General features: G+C 54.2%; 5 protein-coding genes across 5 annotated transcripts; 2 read left to right on the forward strand and 3 right to left on the reverse strand.

Annotated features, from left to right (window-relative positions):
- Positions 1 to 2,166: 2,166 nt before the first annotated feature.
- On the reverse strand, positions 2,167 to 3,029 carry CORC01_12387 (uncharacterized protein; the record flags this gene model as incomplete). Its single annotated transcript, XM_022624008.1, has 3 exons — positions 2,167 to 2,542; positions 2,636 to 2,801; positions 2,864 to 3,029. The coding sequence occupies 3 exons, from the start codon at positions 3,027 to 3,029 to the stop codon at positions 2,167 to 2,169; spliced, it is 708 nt and encodes a 235-aa protein (XP_022469494.1).
- A 663-nt stretch (positions 3,030 to 3,692) lies between these two features.
- CORC01_12388 (uncharacterized protein) lies at positions 3,693 to 8,384 on the forward strand (the record flags this gene model as incomplete). The annotated part of the gene is made up of 4 exons (XM_022624009.1): positions 3,693 to 3,760; positions 3,821 to 3,932; positions 3,987 to 8,108; positions 8,220 to 8,384. 4 exons carry the CDS (start codon positions 3,693 to 3,695, stop codon positions 8,382 to 8,384), a joined length of 4,467 nt encoding a protein of 1,488 aa, XP_022469495.1.
- Positions 8,385 to 9,295: 911 nt separating this feature from the next.
- CORC01_12389 (uncharacterized protein) lies at positions 9,296 to 11,412 on the forward strand (the record flags this gene model as incomplete). Its single annotated transcript, XM_022624010.1, has 2 exons — positions 9,296 to 10,032; positions 10,131 to 11,412. The coding sequence occupies 2 exons, from the start codon at positions 9,296 to 9,298 to the stop codon at positions 11,410 to 11,412; spliced, it is 2,019 nt and encodes a 672-aa protein (XP_022469496.1).
- Positions 11,413 to 12,044: 632 nt separating this feature from the next.
- CORC01_12390 (Sodium:dicarboxylate symporter family protein) lies at positions 12,045 to 13,578 on the reverse strand (the record flags this gene model as incomplete). Its single annotated transcript, XM_022624011.1, has 2 exons — positions 12,045 to 13,210; positions 13,284 to 13,578. 2 exons carry the CDS (start codon positions 13,576 to 13,578, stop codon positions 12,045 to 12,047), a joined length of 1,461 nt encoding a protein of 486 aa, XP_022469497.1.
- Positions 13,579 to 14,889: 1,311 nt separating this feature from the next.
- CORC01_12391 (vacuolar sorting protein VPS1) lies at positions 14,890 to 18,339 on the reverse strand (the record flags this gene model as incomplete). The annotated part of the gene is made up of 8 exons (XM_022624012.1): positions 14,890 to 15,094; positions 15,181 to 15,282; positions 15,367 to 15,464; positions 15,630 to 15,735; positions 15,838 to 15,916; positions 16,439 to 16,664; positions 16,723 to 17,235; positions 17,305 to 18,339. 8 exons carry the CDS (start codon positions 18,337 to 18,339, stop codon positions 14,890 to 14,892), a joined length of 2,364 nt encoding a protein of 787 aa, XP_022469498.1.
- Between the last annotated feature and the right edge of the window lie 338 nt (positions 18,340 to 18,677).

Here is an 18,677-nt window from a genome sequence, read left to right on the forward strand (position 1 = left end):
GGTCCACCAACTCCGGAATCAGCTTGGGCGAATGCGCCCAATCCACCCCTCACGGGCAGCTCGTGGTACACTTGGGACCTCCCCAGCCTCCCCTCTGCTGTCGACTCATCTGTTCTCTGGATGAATTCCCCGAGAGCTCTACGGCACACGTGTGTACTACATACTGTTCGGCTTACTAACAGCAAGGTAGCTGGCGTAGGTTATCTGCTGCTCTCTCGCTTTGGAGTGATGAACTAATTCGGAGCTGAGGCCATCGGATCCCACTGCGAAAAGGACAGCCGATTTGCTCAACCATTGGCTCTGAACTTGCTCCCAAAGGAAACCCTATCAGGCTATTAGCTCGCCATTGCATGGCGGCCGAAGACCGACGGCGAGCGGCGGGTCTATCTCGTCTCTGTTCTACTTCTTCTTACACCGGCACACCATGAAGCGGGCAGCAGCCAGGCGGTGCAACACTCTGGGCGTCAAAGAAGGGTGGAATACTTCGTCATGCGCTCAAAGTATGCGGGCGTCTTGTGTACCTCGAAGCATTAGACTGGGCAATGCCTGCAACGACAGTCAAGACGCCCCCCCGCTCCAATGCACCCAACGCACCCAATGCGCACCCAAGACGCCCAATGCAGGTCTCCTCTGCAAATTGGCAAGCCGGCAGCGCGTTTTGTCATGGGCCAGACAAGCTGTGTCTGCCCACTGCTCAGCAGAAGGGCGTTGCCGCACCATTTTACCATTCCAGTCAGGCCGCCGGGCCCAGCCATTTTGCTTTTGCCCGCTTGTTCCCTGGTTGGCTGGCCTGGCACTGGAAACTTGGAAGGCGGTGGTGACGGCCTGGCGAACAAAGTGCGCAAAGTACCGACGACTTGCAGCGGATACACGGAGCCAGGCAATTTCGCTGGTCTGGTTGCCATTGCTTTACTGATACTGTGCTGTACCTGATGCTTCCTCGGCAGTTTTGGCCCTCCCTGACTGAAGACTCCCACTTTCTCACTCAGTCACCCTCTTCCACATACCACACACCCCCTCCCACGCCAAACACTCTCGCTGCTCACGCCTAGGACCTGCACACCAAGGTACATGGAGACTGAGGTATAGTGCAGTTCAACGCGAGCCAAGCTCCACTCCTCCTGGACCTCCTGGCTGATCTGTCGCAGCAGACACAGAGCTCGACTGACGGGGAGCTTTGCACTCCCCCCAACTTTCAGTCCCTTTTTCTCTCTCTCTCTGCTCTTCTTTACGGGCCCTGAAGGATATTGATTATCTAATCTGGAAAGGCATCAATCTCGCGCAACCACTTGATATGAAATGGACACGCGAAGCGCGTGGTTCACCTTGAAGCCTGCGTTGATCGCAGCACAGGACTTCTGACAGTTTGCGCGTGAAAGTCATCAGGATTGAACAACGAAGCTCACTGCAACTCCTTTGGGCCCCCGTGACCCTTATCGGCTCCTCTCAAGGTATTGAAACGCGTTTCATCATACAAATGCCAACCTTTTGCATCTCAGAGTTTCTACAGAGGGCACCTGATGCTGGCACGCAGCATCGAGCTCAAGCATTGGCCACGAAAACAGGTCTCAGAGCCAAGCTCTCCCACGTGATTCGGCATCACCGTGGTCATAGCTTTCGGGGTCACGCTAAGCCCTGTCTGTCTTCGTGAGCCTTCGTGAGTGGTGAGGAACGTGTGGAGGCGGCAGGGGCCGAACGTGAGCTTGGGAGCCAAAAGTGCCCTCAGGTGCCGATGCTGTGCCGTGCTGTGAGCAACAGTACATCGATCTTGCGTAGAGCAGGGCGAGCTCCGTGATCTGGTATTGACAACCATCTGGACCGCCGACGCGAGCAGCGACCACGGCTTGACTGAGGGTCTGTACCTGCATATGTGTGTAGGGCGGGTTGACGCGAAGGCTTCTTCGAGGTACTGAGGACTTGACCTTGGTCCACTCCATCTGACGAGTCCCTCGAACCCCTCGAGCCTGCGCCGTCCTAGTCGTCGCCAATTCAGGTCCCTGATTCCTGATACGATGTACCTGAGATGAGACAGGTCGTTGAGGACGGACCGATACATCCATAGATGCCAGCCTGTAGCCTCCCTCAGCATCGAGTGTTTTTGTCCCCCTTGCCCTCGCGCATCGTGACCAACATGATGGTTTTGTCTCCAAGTCTACCATGCGTTAATTATTCGTCATCTTCGGGGTCCAGTACTACATCCCGCAGCGCTTCATCTCTGGACCAGTCCACCCCGCTCCCAACGACCACGGCGCTGGCCGTGCCTTTCATGACTTTCCACCGCTGTCTGCTCGCCTTCATCTCGGCTTGGAGTCTGGTCATATCCTCCTGCATGGCGGAGTCGTCGGTCTCGCCCGCTCTTCTCTTCTCTGCATCCTCGGCGAGTCTTAGAATCTCGGCCGTGAGCTCGACGTTCTTCCGGCCTACTCGGAGGGTGTCGGCCTCCACCTCGGTCAGCTGGTTGGCGAGATTGCGGATGTCTTCTGATTTGTTGGCGAGAGCAACGGAGATGTTATCGCGGAATTGGATGTGCGGTAGGAGGTCACTGATTCATATTAGCACTCAAATGCCAAGTTGACAGGCACTCTCATCATAGAGACTGCAGTTCTGCGCGCAATGAACAGGAAAATGAGCGTACGTTTCGATGGGCGTTGACTGCGTGCTCCCGTGGACGGCTTTGAGAATGGGGTTGGCAGTCATGACGCTATCCGTGATATGGTTCCTTAGAAGCCATCCTGCACGCGCCGTTGACGCGTCCTGCTGGACTCGTCTTATGTTTTCTTCTGTGTTTGGTGTTGTTGAGTCTATCCAGCATGTTAGTTAGCCGAACTGGATATTCTCTACCGCCTTCAGGTGGGATAGGTACCTGAGACATAGTTCTGTTGCGCCTTCACGAGAGCAACCTTGACTTCGAGGCCGCGAAGCTCATCGTAAAGAGCAAGGACGCGCTGCTCGTCCTCGGAAAGGAGCAGGACAGGAACTTCGCCAGCTTTGTTGGCTGTCGAAAGGCTTTGGCTTGGTGGCTCATCCATGGTTGAAAATGGCTCCTAGCATCAGATGGCAGAAACTATTGTATGGGATGAATCCGGTGTCCGAATGTCACCGCCCCGCCTTCCGGACGCGACACGCGACTCTCGCTCAAATCGCATTCATCTCCCGACTCGCGGAAATCCGGCGGTCTGGGGTTCGGGTCCGGACTGTGGAGCAGGCAGGGAGCTGAGAGGAGAGGTCGTGGCGGGTACGCCTTGTCAGCCCCATCCTGGAGCTGTTATCTTATCAATGGCCGGTGCACCCTCACCATCCAATCAAATGACTCGCGGCATCACGAGGCGGCATCACGCTATGCCTCCCACATGTTTTTAGTGGGTTTGCAACCTGCACGAGCTCCGGAGGCACTTCAGCGGTCACGTCTTGGAAACTCGCGAACGAACCCTTTGCGCTTTTGCAACGACCGCCGTTCCTTCACACCCCTCTCCGGCCCTCGCAAACGACGACGACGACGACGACGACGACGACAACGACGACGACGACAACGATTACACCAAAAGTTTGTGAGCGCGCACCATTCTGCTTACCGGGCGACGTCCTTTGCCGACTCTACTGCATAGCTGCGTCAAACTTCGAAACTATTATTGCAAAGACTGGACCGCAGGCTAGCTGTCGCAACTCTTCGTCTTTTCGGAGATGTTCTGGGGATGGCGACGCAGGTGTTGATAGCCCATACGGGCCAGCGCCTGCAGGTGGACACGACACAGTTCTCCGCGTAAGTCACCGTTGCCTCTCGCGCGGGGTGGAGGCGCAGGCTGACAGATTGAACCGTTAGGCTCGATGACCTCAAGGCCTGGATCGCAAGGCAGACATCGATTCCGGCGCACCAGGTCGTTGCTTTGACTGCCCAAGGTCGGAGTGTGAAGCTGCAGACTCTTCACCAGGAGGTACGGTGTTATTTCTCTCTACGTGCAAGAGCTTTTGCTGACCTTTTGTCGCAGACGGAGATCTACATCTACGACATTCGAATATCTCAACCGAATTCCCCCAACGCCGCCTCGTCCCCAAAGTCCGAGCTCCCACTCCCGAAACGCTATGCTGTCCCGAACGCCCCCAACTACATCGGCAACATCCGTATTCTATCAGAATGGCAAGCTCTCTATAAGGAGCGCCAGGTATGGGCCCTTGGCATCGTCGACGACTCGGCACGTATGGCGGCCGAGGTTCAGGAGCGGTATGCAGAGATGGACGTCATGATCAAGTGTCTCGATGCGGCCATGGCCAATCTGGAGATTAGTGTGAAACAGATTGAGCCCAAGTACGCCGAGCTGAAGAAGTGGTTAGAACCTGTGCTCGGCGAGTACGAGCAGCTTGCTGAGAACTGGGAGCACTATCTCACCGTGGCGCGCAGTGTGCCCATTTCCGCTGCAATGGTGCGGTTCATGACCTCCCGGGACCTCAAGAAGAAACCGACTACGCTGGAAGACCTGATCGAGATCGACACTGCGAAGAAGTCGGGACGGTTGGCGCCGACATCCTTGAAAAAGTTCACGACCAAGGCGACGGACCTGGAGAAGGCCGCGAACAAGATGTATGGCGGTTTGGAGCAGCTAATAGGAGACTTTGATAACCTCGTTGGCCGCTCGGCGCTGTCGCATAGTGGCGAGGCGCAGCAGTTGCTTCAGGATGTCGAAGCCGTGGCCACGAAGATAGAGACGGATTACCACATCGTCTTGGAGTACCAGGATACACAACCCAACGTCCTTCAAGCCTCGCGGACGGCGGAGAACCACACATCACGCCTCATCCCAAGCTTGAAGAAACGTTCCGCGGAGATGGATGACATGCTGCTCTACGTCACCCAGGCGCGGAACGCGATATCCGCCGAATCCATTGCTTTCATGCGCAACATCACCGAGATCACCACTCTGCACAGCAGCGTTAAAAATCAGATTAACGTTTTGAACCAAGCCGAGGACGATATGACGACATTTGACTACCTGCGTCTCATGCACCAGCTCCCATACATGTACGCCTCTTTCGTCTCCGAAGCCGTTCGTCGCCGGGAGTGGTCTGACAAGATCAAGACGGATTCGTCGACACTGGCCAACGAGATGGCGCTGTTCCAGGACGAGGAGTCCAAGAGACGGAGGAAATGGCACAAGATGGTCGGTAGCATGTACGGATCGGACAAGACCGAGGCAAACGTACTTGGTCTCGAGGTCAACTTGCTCGGTGAGGAGGAAACTTGGCCCAGTATGGTCAAAAGAGATCTGGAGGAGTTCCTCGAGCACCTCCAGAAACAGCAAGCCGAAGTCGACATCATCGAGGATGTGATGAAGCTCGTGAATGAGTTGAGCAGCCCTACGAAGCAGCAGTCGAAGAGGTTGAAGGCCTTCAAGAATGGTAGTGTCCACGAAGCCGCCCTCGGACGGAGTGGCTTGATGATCCGTGGGGATGATGAGTTGCTGCGCAATCTTCAAGACGACAAATCGAAGTTGGAGAATAAGTTGAAGACGGCGGAGAGTCGCGTGCGAAGGCTGGAGGACTTGCTTCACAGGCAAAGCGCAGCATCTCGACCTGGCATCGGTGGCTTGTTCGGACATGAGAGGAATGACTCGACCAACTCAATCAAGTCGACCGCGACTGCAGATGACCATCGCCGCTCTACGGGAAATTCGGAAGCACTTTTACAGAGGATACAGCAGCTCGAAAGTGAATTGAATGCTCGTCGAAACTCTGACAACCACTCAGAGGCCTTGGCGAAAAGAGTGCAGCAATTGGAAAGTGAGTTGGAAAAGCGTCAGTCATCCGATGATGCCGAGGCCCAGCAGAGAATACAGCGTCTGGAGAGCGAGCTCAACACGGAGAGGGAGAAATCCGCAGCATATGAGAAGGATCTCAACGTCCGGGCTACAGCGCACGACGATGTGAAGGGCCGGATGGAGGAGGCCAATTCTACCAAAAAAGAGCTTCTTGAGAACATGGAGGCTCTGCAGCGGGAATTCGTTGAAGAGCGGAAGTCATTAGAGAACGAGATCAAAGGACTCAAGGCCCGTATTGAAGACACTGAAGATGAGATTGAGAATTTTGGCGAGTCGAGAGAGAACGAAAAGGCTACCTACGTTGAGAGAATGCAGGAGCTGGAGACCGAGGTTGAAAAGCTGCAGAAGGAGCAAAAAGACGAGGCTCTCAAGGCCCAGGGCCAAGTCGATTTCCTACGCAATGAGGCGCGACTTCAGAGGGAACAGAACGAGTCTCTCGACAAGCATTTACAGACCGCCAACAACGAAGCGAAGAAGCTAGCCAAGGTTCTAGGTATCGCACAGGAGACTGCTGATACACAACTAAAGGCGCTCCGTGACGTTCACGATCAGTTATCACCGAACGATGATACCACAGAGGACCTTAACGATCTCATCGACGCACTCATCTACCGGGCTACCGACGTCACGGCCAATATGAAGACTCTGGAAAGCGACCGATCAATTCTCAAGGCCGACCTCGAGCAGGCTGATGAGCAGATTAAGACTTTGAAGGCCGCTATTTCGGAAACGAAGAACAAACTTGCTTCCGAAGAGGACAAATCTCGGCATATGAAGGAAAACCTGGATGGAGAAAAGGCACGCGTGGTCGCTCTTGAGCAGGAGGCCGCCGAGGGTCGAGGGCAGCTTGATCAGCTTCGTGCCAAGATTGCCGATGGCGAGACGGGCTCGGAGAGCCTCAGGAAGAAGCTCGACGAGGAAGAAGGGCGCATCAGTTCCATCACCGAGGAGCTTGCCTCTAGGCAATCTCAAGTCGGCAGTCTCGAAGAGGAGTTGCGGCTCTACAAGGAGAAGATGGAGAAGTCCCAAGCTAAGCTTTCGACTGTTCTCGGTCATTTTGAGTCCAGATCTGAAAAGACCAAGGATCTGACGCAGCGTCTCTACTCGCAGAACGACAGACTGTGCCGCCTGTTGGAGCGGTTGGGCTTCTCCGTCACACGACAAGACGCGACAATGACGATCCAGAAGGTTCCGAGGTCCGAGAGAGGCACTATGAGCCAATACCACAATGCGAACGACTCGTCTGACCCTGCTCAGTCCATGATTCGCCGCTCTGGTATGCTCACCAGTCGCACTCTGGCCGATAGCACCGACCTGGAGTTGTTGTACTGGATGAATGGCAACGATGCCGATGCAGAGACGGAGAAGTACGATGCTTTTATGACACGGCTGGGCACCTTTGATATGGATCTATTCGCTGAGACGGTCTACAAGCGTGTCAAGGATGTCGAGCATCTTGCCCGGAAGCTTCAGCGAGATGCGCGCGCGTACAGGGAGAAGGCGCACACCCTTCAGCGGGACTCGCACGAGAAGATTGCCTTTAAGCATTTCAAGGAGGGAGACCTTGCTCTGTTCCTCCCCACCAGGAATCAAACGGCTGGCGCATGGGCTGCTTTCAACGTTGGCTTTCCTCACTACTTTTTACGGGAGACGGATGCCCATCGTCTACGGTCCCGCGAGTGGCTCGTGGCTCGCATCACCAGGGTGCAGGAACGCGTTGTGGATCTCTCAAAGAGCTTGCACAAGCATCTCCCCGACACCGACTCGGTCAATGGCGAAGAGGATGATAACCCCTTCCAGCTTTCCGATGGCCTGCGGTGGTACCTGATCGACGCGCACGAGGACAAGCCCGGCGCGCCAGCCACGCCTGGACTCGGCAAGTCTACGATCGCGACGAACAATGTCGAGGCCATGGCGGACATGCACACCCATGCGCAGACAAATGGCAAGGACAAGCAGCGTGCCAATACCCACAGTATCGAGGGCGTCAGCAAGGCGCTCAGCAAGAGCCTCGAGAGCCGTCGAAGCAGTTCCAACTCGAAACGCGCCCTCCCTTTTGCCGTAGGCGGAGGTGGTGCGGCATTGCTCAAGGGTAATGCGTTGGGCAGCGAGACGAATTCCCTCCGCGCTGTTGCGCCGGATACTCCGACCGAGACGAACCCCCCCGAAGGCGACCAGTTGGGATCGTCGACAAACGGACACGAGCAGTTGGGGCAGGCGGGGCAGGCTTCGAGCCCGCTTGCTGAAGAGGGTCATGGTCCCGCGCAGGCGGGTGACGATAGACCCAGGTCGCCTGAGGTACGAAACATGATCGATTCTCTCGTTGGCCCCTAGATCGAAAAGTCCCTCTTTTCTTTCCCTCTATCTCTCTGGTCCCCAGGCTTGCCCCTTCTCACTGATTTCGGTCAGAAAGCTCGATCGCCCTTGAGGCTGCAGCGTCAGAGGAGCGGGGTCAGTGTCGACAGCCCGACAAAGAAGAGCGTGGTTTGGGACTCGCTTTGGAGCGTTGATCTAAGCTTTGAGACTGGTGGTGGTGGTAGTGGCGCGAAGAGGAAGTGGGAGGGCGGCCGGTAGAGCGAGTATGATGGGGTGGTATGGAGGAATATTGTACAAGCATTACACAATACCCGAAGCCCCTTTGTGAATAAGGGGGTGTATTTGAGGAGTTTTGTGCTTTTGTCAACCCTGATCTTTGCCAACCAAGCATTGCCGTCATTGCTGCTTGCTGTAAGTGGTCCTTCGTACTGGTTTTTTTAATGTTGTCTTTGGGGCGAATGAGAGGGACGTGGAGGGTCGAGGGGCGTAGGATACTATCGAGGCATTTGATTGTCACCTCTTGGTGCGATGGCATCTGAGGCATTCGAGAACTATGGAGGTTTTGGACAAAGGCATGGCAAAGCGTGGAGAAGGAGTTTCTTTTTGACACCTTAGGTGTTCTGGGATAAGGAGCGAATAGATGGGCCGAGAGAGGAATGCATGGCGTGCTTGGGATAGAGACACCTTAGAAGTATCTTCTTTTAACTACATACGATGCTCCCGTTTACTTTGTTGTTTTTATGCAGAGGGTGCAGTCAACAAGGCAATGGGACGAGTCTTAGACTTAATTGAAGCTTGCTTGTGGATTCCCTGTGTTTACCACCAAGCAGTTCCTTAAGTCTCTGAGACCTTGACAATGCCTTTCATACCTGGCATAATGCTCACAAGCCCACATTGTTAACTTCGTTTCCTTCTTTGACTCGGAATACAACACACTCTTTCATGTTTTTCTGGGTCTCTTTGGCTCAGGATGTAAAGATATGCTGCATATATGAGCAAGCCAACAGATGGCTGCTTGAACGAGGGCAAGGGAAAATACCCAACTCATTCCGCAATCTAACTCAAGAACTCAAGACCTAACAACCAACAAATACCAACAATCTGACCAGTTCTTCAAAGTCATCTCAGTTCGATCTTACCGTAACCTTACAAAAATACCGTACCGCAGAATGGCTGGCGTCCAGTTCCCTGAACAGTGGGAAGAGCCCGCCTCATACCCCAAAATCCAAGAGATTCTCGGGTGTTCCCCAGACCACGGGAACGTGGATCTCGCCTACAAGATTCTGGGCTTGCACAGCAGGGATGGCCAGCCACAAGCTGCCAGACCGCCGGCCCACGAGTTCCTGGACTGGTGCAACAATACGCTCTGGAAAATCTACATCGAGGGCGGCGAGTCAAAAAAGGGGTCAGTGGAGCACCGGCGGTTCCTCGAGGCCAACAGGCGGGTCCTGTCGGCTGTGAGGACCATAGCGGGCATCCGACGGCCCGGAAACAAGGACTGGCAGCCGCACAAGCAGCTGGAGATAGCGGTCTGGGAGGACGGCGTCTGCAAGGATGCGCCGGTCGATCTGAGACTGACCAATTGGGACCAGAACGTCCCGATCCCGGTGGACTACGATACCTTCCAGAGGTTATATGGAAGTGATAGACAGGCGGACACGGATGAGCGGGCGAGGGAGCATCGTAGGTCGGGCAAGACCTGGCTGGCGACAACTAACATGCTCCTGGACGCGCGAGAGCGGGAGAAAGCGGAGTGGAAGGATCTTGTTCCGTGTTATGGGTTCCGGGCCGAGCCATTCTTCAAGTTTCCGCTGGAAAAGTGTGAGGGGGAACGGGAAATTCTACCACATACCTTCTTTGCGAACCCCGTCCCGAAGAACGAGGATAGTCTGTGGTATTCTCTGTCGTAAGTATTCCCCTGCCTACCATACCGCATCCTGCATTTCCAAATGCTTTTGGTTTTGACCTAGGTTATCAGGCTAATAACATATTCAAACTTGACAGAATCCTCGTTCACGATCGATATGATTACGCGAAACGAATTAAGGGTAAACTGGCCAACTGGTTTCACCGGCAATTGGCGACCCCGGGCTCAGATCGATTTCGGATGTATTGTCAGTTGCTCGCCGACTCGGCCGCGTGCGTGGACCAGGACGACATTGCGAACTGGGGGTCTCAAGATCTTCTCCGCTGCCTCAACCAGAATGATCCGAACTCTGGCCTACCCAAAGAGGCGGGGTACCACGAGATGCTCTACCTCATAGCGGACTATTTCGCTACCGAGGTGATTACCTTTACACGCCCTCCGGATATCTGCGACTCGGCACCTTCTTCAGGTAACCCGGCGTCTCCTTCAGAGGACCCATCATCTCCTTCAGGGAACTCGGCATCTCCTTTAGGTGACCCGGCATCTCCTTCAAATGACCTGGCATCTCCTTCAGAGCCGTCGCATTCGTCGAAAAGACCAGTCTTCCAGATGAGAGTGTACGGGAACCCGTCGTCCCGGCAGGGGTTTTCCCTGTGTCCCAGAAGCCAAAATAGAAAGCAGATCCTCCTCGTTACTGACGCTTGTCTACGTCACTTCCAACCCGTCACGTATATAAGTCCTGAACTGCCTGTGTTTGAGAGGTATGATGGTGTAAGTTGCGGGTATCATATCGATACGTATGCCTTTGAAGTTTGGGATCGCTGGCCGACGATGCCGTGGTGGCCGGGGTGTGAATACAAAGAAAACACTGAAAAGTGGGAATGGGAGGGAGACCGGTCCACAGACGCTGAGCGTTATCTCATCTCTGAAGAGACGAAGAAGGCGATGGAGCCGAGTGATATCACCATGGGTATAATTATGGACCCTGCAACCCAGAGACAACTTCAAGGGCCGTACTTTGAGACGGAGCTATCGTCTGATGACCCACTGAATAAACCGTACCACGACATGCTGCTCACGTACGCCGCCGACGCGGACACGGACAGGTTCGGGCTGGAGCTGCCCGACCTGGACGTGAGAAAAGGTTGGCGGAGCGCGGTGCCAGGACCCGACGAGGCGCAGGACCCCCCGCTCGTGGTGGCGGAGTGGAGAGCTCGGGCTGGGGAGGCCGAGGAGGCCAAGTTTCGGTCAAAGGGGCAGGCTGAGACGCGGAAGCGGGCGCGCGAGGAGTGTGCTGCTAACGAGGGCCTCGGGTTCGACTCGGATTATGGGTGGTTAAGGGTCGAAGCGACGGAGAAGGAGAATAAGGCGCGTGTCTGGCATAACAATACCAAGAGGAGGAGGAAGGAGTTTTACTGACAATTGTTACAGACTCGAGGGGGCGGGGATGGCTGGTGGCCTGGTGTCACAGTCTTTGGTTTTTGTGCGGTTCAGCGCAGGTTTGGAGCATCTTCGGCAGCATCTTTTTGCTGGACATCTATTTTCAACCCTGTTAGAAGCATAATGCAGCAAGTGGTTGGGTTTCTCAGTCAGTTCTTTCGCACGGATCTTTGCCGTGATTAAATTAGAGTAGACTTGTGACAACAAGGAAGTCTGCCGCTCTCGAAAGAAGATGCCTCTATCGGCAACTTGATAGGTTACCGTTCAGTACTCTGGCATACCAGATAAGTCGACTTGCAGATACCCTGTCTCCCAAGGAGTTGCTAAGAAGCTCCTTGACTGGTTCGGGGTGGAACCGCCTATTTGTCTTCACATTGATGCGGCATTCCGACTCCTTAGCCGCGCGATACTGGACATCACGTACACAATCCTAGCGCCATATCAACGTCTCTTTCTATTAGGCAGGCCCATGGAAGGCAGACATGAGTCACAGGAAGGCAATGTTGGCAGTACATTGGTGACTGGCTTAATGGTTCTCGGGATTGAACCAAAGTGGTCATCATTCTATCAAAATTACTATTCTTCCTATTTCCTTCTTACACACGAGTCTCTCAGACGCGCTCGTCGTTGTGCCTAACGTCTTCCTCAACAATTTCAGAGCCGTCAACAGGATCAGTGACACCGGTCATCTTGGTGACAATAACGGCAGCGAATAAATCACCGCTAACGTTGGTAGCAGTGCGGAATCGGTCAATGAACCAGTCGATGGCGACAACCACACCGTACATCCCGCTAGGAGGAATGCCGACGCTCGAAGAGATCATGACGGTCAGAACGAGGGACGAGCTGGGAATGGGAGTGGTGCCGATGGAGGCCAGAGTCGACAACAGCAGGATGATGATGTAGTCGGCCGCGTTGAGGACGTGACCCTGGGTCTGAGCGAGGAAGACGACGACAATCGGGAAGTAAATGGCGGTTCCGTCCATGTTCACAAGACAACCGAGGGGCACGGCGAACTTGGTGATCGTTTCGGGAACCTTGAGCGTCTGACGGCAGCACTTCATGGTGACGGCTAGGGTCGCGGCCGAGGAGGCTGTTCCCCACGCTGTCAACCAGGCCGGCGAGCAGCTGAACCAGAGGGTGTATGGGTTCTGGCGGGTGAAGGCGAAGAATATGAGGGGGAGGATGATGAAGAGGTGCAAGAACATGGAGCTGATGGCGCCGCCCATCAAGATGCCGAGGTTTACGCCGATGTCGTTGATGTCGAGCTTGAACATGTTTGGCAAGATAAGGAAGAAGACGCCGATGGGCGCGAGCTTGATGAGGAAGGTGATGATGATCATGATGAGGGTCTCGACCTCGCGCGCCGCCTTGATGAGGGAAGACTGGCCGTCGCGGTTATCGATAAGGTAGCCAATGACGACGGCGCTGACGAGCACGGCCAGGAGATGATCCGAGGCGAGGGCGTCAACAACGTTGGCCGGGATGAGGGAGTTGAAGAGCTCGGTGACGGTGGCGGGGATGTCTTGGTCTTTCCTTTCATCGTAGGACTCCTGGTCCTTCTCGGACATGCTGCCTGTCGCGATGGACTCGGCTGAGGCGACTGTCATGAGGCGAGCCCAGACCTGTGAGGTCATGATGATGGAGTGGACGATGGCTACGATGGTGGTGATGACATAGTAGCCGATCGTCCACTTGGCGAGCTTGGCGCCGCCGTGAGAGATTTCCTTTAGCTTTTGGACGGCGAGGACCATGGCTGTCACGATCAGAGGCAGGACTGAGAGCCGTGTTAGCTTGCATGTTACAAGTTGGTGACCAGGTGCAGTCGCCGAGGAACGAGGTTGACAAACCGACAGCTTTCAGGGACCGCAACCAAAGATTACCGGGGATGATGAGAATGGTCGTTGCAGCTTCGGGGATTTCTGGGTGGGCAGTCTTGACACCCAGACCGATACCGACGGCGATGGCAGCGGCGATGATGATCTGCACGGCGGAACCAGGTTCGATGATCGGGTGCCACCACGGCTTCTTCTCGTGAACCGACACCTCCGAGGTGACGGAAGTCTGCTGCTGGACTTGATCCATGGAGGAGTTTGAATTCTCCCGGACGGCCTTGTCGGCCGTGCCATATTCCGACTTGTCCATCTAAGGCTTACTTTCGGACCGGAGGAAGGAGCCTAGATGTCACGAAACAGAACTAAACAGTGAAATGCACTGGAGACGAAGTGACAAGTGACTGGAGAACGAGCCGTAACGAGATCGCTGCTACGCTGAGAAGAAGAGAAGAAGGAGGAGAGTTATTCTCTAGACCCTGATCGACGACCTGAGCGAGGGATATATACATGAAGAGCACCCAGCTCGTGGGCCAAACTGAATCTGGGTTGCACCAAGAGTCTTGTCTATCAATGTGGCGAGCAGGGGCCGGGGCGATGGCAAAACCAGGAATGGCTACATCTTTCGCAACGGGGCGAATGAGAAGCGGTTCGCGTGGGAAACTTTGCTGGGAACTGGGAGGTGTGCCCAGGACGCCAGGATGGGGACACAACCGAGAATGAAGATAGGGCACAGCGCGTATCTCTTGATTCGCCAAGAAGGATATCACAGCTCGGAGAGGGCACAGCGGGTTGGCATTTTTCACGCGAAAGGAAGGTGTAAGAGGATCCATTCCATCCCCGCGTTACCCACAAGTCGCGGTCGATGAAGGTCGGGCGACTTGGGGGTCTGGTGGTGTCTTGGTCGATGCACGGGTCTGGATTGATAATGCCAGACTGGTCCCAACGAGCTAGACAGGGACCGGAAAGTTCACAGACCACCGGCGTAGGACTTTGAGAAGCCAGAAGAAAACCAGAAAGCGCAGGTGCGTGTGTAACTGGGATAGAAGGAGGTGGAACATTGGGACGCGGCATTGGTAGAGGTAGGGTTGACAGGAAGAGCGGGCTCGAAAGGAGTCGTCTCTGGATGATCCAAAGGGAGGAGACCGCGCGACGAGAGATAGGACGATGGAGCTTGACTGGTCGAGTCAGTTTGTCATGTCGGGATGGTCGTCTGGGTATTGGTCTTGGCTGGAATAACAACTTGGCGGTGACGACGGGCCTTCGTTGTTGCCATTCACCGACCGGGAGGAGGTCGTTGGGCGATGGTATGCCTTCGTGCATTAAGCGAACAGAGCCTCATATCTACATCGCAATGTTGCAGCTTCAACTGATCGCTCATCATAATTTTCAAGACCTTCAGTTGGTCGAAATCAAGAACGATTCTCCTTCGAGAATTTCCACCCAAAGAATCCCGCTACAAAGCGTAGATTTTGTCGTGTCACCATCTTGACAGTTGACAATGACAGCTTTGTCAGACTCACAGTCTCCAATTTGCATTCGCATTGCCACCGTTCCTCCACGGGGAGGGAAGGATTCGGCGCATCCAAGAGACCAAGGCTCGTTACCAAAATGGCCGGGGTGACTATGCCCAGTTGGCATCCGTCAGACATGACTCTCGGGCGACGTTGATACGACCGCGGCCTCCGCCCATTGGTCCGCCACGGCGTATGCCGTGCCGCGCCGAGCATTGCCGAGAGGCTCGGCGGGAGAGCGCGAGGGCGGGGGTCGGGCATGGGGTTCCGAAATTTGATTTGGGGGTGACGAGAGTGAGAGAAAGGGGTGGGATCCTGAGAAAAAAACTCAGCGAGGGAAAAATGTCTTGGCCGTGGCGCCGGAGGTCGTTCGCTGTCGCCATGCCATTGATTCCACCCACCTCCGCCCAGGACTTCCGCCGACAGCCACGCATATCCGCGGAAAAGCGTAGACGGTGCTTACACCGGCGGTCGGCAGGTCGCGGTCGTGGGCTCCCTTTTTACTTTAGGGCGTGAAGTCATGCTTGGCCGTTCCACGCCGGTCCGGAGAGAGACACCGCCACGTTTAAGGTCTGTTCATTACGTACGGTCTACCGGAGTGCAGGGTACCCATGCGGATAGCCGAGCCCCCAGAGCTGTCGAGAAGACCAAGACGCCAGTTGACAGTCTTGGATGCGACCAGGGACTGTAGTGTGACCACAGACATTCGAGGTGTTCAGCTTGTCACACTGATAACTGGAATTTGACAGATAAGGCTCGCTATTGGGGTGTCGAATGCTTCTTTCTTGTCCTTCAGGAAAGTCTTGTCTATCCGCCAAAGAGCAGTCGGGAGGCGATGGGCTCACCCAACCCGAACTCTGGGGTGTGCGACTCGAGCGCTGGGGTCCGGGTCCGGGGAGTGGGTGACGGGGAGCTGGGACCGTTTGCCGCTGCCGGGGAACTCCTTGTGGCCCCATCTCTCACGATAGTTGAAGGATTTTTAATGAGAACACCCGGACCAAACTACTGCTCCGAAGATCTCACAAAACAAAAGGCCAGATTGCCGGCGGGTTACTGACAGGTCCAGGGCCGGAAAGAGTGTAATCCATGGTGGCGTAGAAAGCAGACTGGCCCACGAAGGAGAGTGAAAGTACTTGACTGAATAGAAATCCCTCAGTAGTATATAATCCGACTCGTGTTGAGGCAGATGCCGAATGGCGTTGGGTTGGAAGTTCGCAGCCCTAAAAGAACAGCGAAGGCGACGGGATAGGATACCCATCCTAGGACTTCCACATGTCTGAAGCACAGCCGTGCTGTCCCGTTCGACTTACACTATCACCCGTTGACCACGAAAGCACCAGTGATGCATACAGCAACACGCAGGTAGCTGATACGCCGTCAATGCGGAAACACCACCAAAGTTTGAGATACTAAATCCCATTGATACCAATATTGGAATATATCCGTAGGCGCTGGAAAACCCAAGTGGGACAAAACCAGCGCTGTGATCCGACATATCTTTGAACGAGTGAATTCAGTCGAAAAACACTTCAACTTCGATCCAAATCATACAAAATTTCTATCACAAAGCCATCTCTAAAAGGTCCGGAGATTTAGAAACCCAGCCAACAGTCTACTCAAGATGTGACATCGCATTCTACGATCTAAGCATTGACTAACCTGACAAGCATTGCAACTCAAGAAGACTGCTCCGCAAGCCCTGAGCAGAGGCTCCGAGTCTTTGCCGGCGGGCAATTTCCTTCTCCGGCTCTGACCCAATGCGCAATAGCTCATCGTCGGAGAGTTGTGAAACTGTCGTGGGGTTGAAGATCTCTGGCAGCGGGGCCAAAATGTGACGTTCAACGACTTGTCTACAAATATTGTCCACAAAAGTTTTCATCGCAACCTGAGAAGTAGTATTAGTGCCTCGGACAGAAGTCAATCAAGCAGGTTTGCAGACGAACCTTGTAGTAAGCATTGAGACCCGCAAGAGCCTCTTCACATGCCTGCTGGTCCATATCAACGCATAGCCTGGGCTGCAGACCACCGATAAGACGTTTTCTGTCATCAGGGTGGCCGACGTGAAAGGTGCCCCCTCCAATCATGGCGAGCGAGCTCTCTAGTAGCTCTTTCTGCGAGTCGTTGCGCGCCTTTTGAATGTTTTCGGTGTAATAATGATTGTACGTAATCGGATGCCGGTTTTCATCTAGAATTATTTGCTCGAGTTCTTTGAATGCAGTCTTTCTAGACAGCTCCAACTGCTCTTGGCAGAAACTGTTGATGTCTCTGCGCAGACGATCCTCATGGAATAGTGTAGAAACCGCTTGTTGAATCCACTTCGACACATTTTCCAGAACAGCAGAAACGTGCTCTTCTGCGAGCTTGCGCCATGGACTGGAATGTTCGTGAAAAAGCTCAGCGAGTAAAATGTGGCTGTAGTTGCCAGGAAGCTCACGCCCCCTGGTTTCATTGTAAGTCTGATTTCGTCAGCCGCCTTGGCCTTGGCCTTGGTACAAGTCAATGGAGAGATTAGGCCAAAAACTTACCTCCCAGATCCAAGATATCATCTCGCTTCGTGTTACGACAAGTTGATCGCCATCACAGTCACAGCCAAGATCACCATCTGAGACAGGCGTAGGTGGGCTGTCGGTGATTTTGCGTTTGTGCCCTTGCGCGCGAATTTTGGTGGCAAACACACCGTTCCGCTGGTGAACCAAAGAGCGGAGTCTGCTTCCATTCTTTTTATCGAAGAAGGCGGCATCTGAGCAGTGATAGTTCCCATCCAAAGCCGCCTGAGCCAGTTGATAATAACGCATGCTGAGGTTGGTCATGAAAGATCGAATGTCGCCGAGGGACCGTCGTTCAGGACCCATGTCATCGAGTTCTTTTTCCAACGTGTTTAGAGCACGTCTAACCTCGTCCTTTAGCTTTGGCAGCTCTCCCTCGAGATGCTCATCTAGAAGCTCCTGGAGGAAAGCTTTCAGATTTTCAATGCCGACCCGGCTCATGTCAAGGTTCTGGGCCTTCCATGCTGGCGAGGAAAAGAAGTTCATCTCACGCTCTGCGCGACTGATATTCGCACTATCAGCCTGCATCTCAGATGGACTTGGGTTCTTAAGAAGAAAAAAGCCGAGTTTCAACTTGATTGCGTCCTTATTCTTGGCGATGTTGGAGAGCTTGGCTTCGGCTCCGACATTGATGAGATCGGGTTTGGTGATGATACCAACAGTCCGCTGCCCATCTGGGTCATACTCGCGCGCAATTTTGATGATGCCTTGATTGGCAAAGTCGTTACTGGCCTGAACAACAGCGAGGATAATCGTTCGGGTGCTCCGCAGGTAGCTCCGAACCATGGCATGAACCGCGTCAACATCGGCTTGGGACTGTTCCTCGTTGGAGACTGAAATAAGACCAGGAAGGTCAACAATGCTCAGTTGTAAACCAGTGGGACCCGTGACTTCGATGCGTAGAGCATCAGATGCAAATGCGGCATCGTCAGGGGAGTCGGTGAAGCCACGTATTCCCATGAGCTTAGAGGCTTCCTCAATGGCAACCGGAAGGTCGGAGAGGTCTTCCATCATCTCATGCTCGTAATTGCGGAGGGTTTTCGCCACACCAGGAGGGCGAGAACTGTGAGGCCGAATAGTGGCTTTCGCCTTGAATGGCTCATTGGAGTGCCGGAGTACAATCTCTGTAGGAAATCGGGTACAGAGCCCTTCTTGACGAGGGAATGGTATGCCTGTAATTCCCTCTAACACGGAGCTTTTGCCTGCAGATTGGTCACCACAGACAACAAGCTGAGGCAAGTCAACCAGATCGCTAATACCATTAGCTCGAAGTTTTTCGATCTGATTGAGGCGAAAGGTTGATCTCTGAGATCGCAACCCAACTGTTGGAGCTGTAGGTTTTACTAGGCCGG

The sequence above is a fragment of the Colletotrichum orchidophilum genome, assembly GCF_001831195.1.
Source record: "Colletotrichum orchidophilum strain IMI 309357 chromosome Unknown Scaffold_151.1, whole genome shotgun sequence".
In the NCBI taxonomy this organism is placed as follows: Eukaryota; Fungi; Ascomycota; class Sordariomycetes; order Glomerellales; family Glomerellaceae; genus Colletotrichum; species Colletotrichum orchidophilum.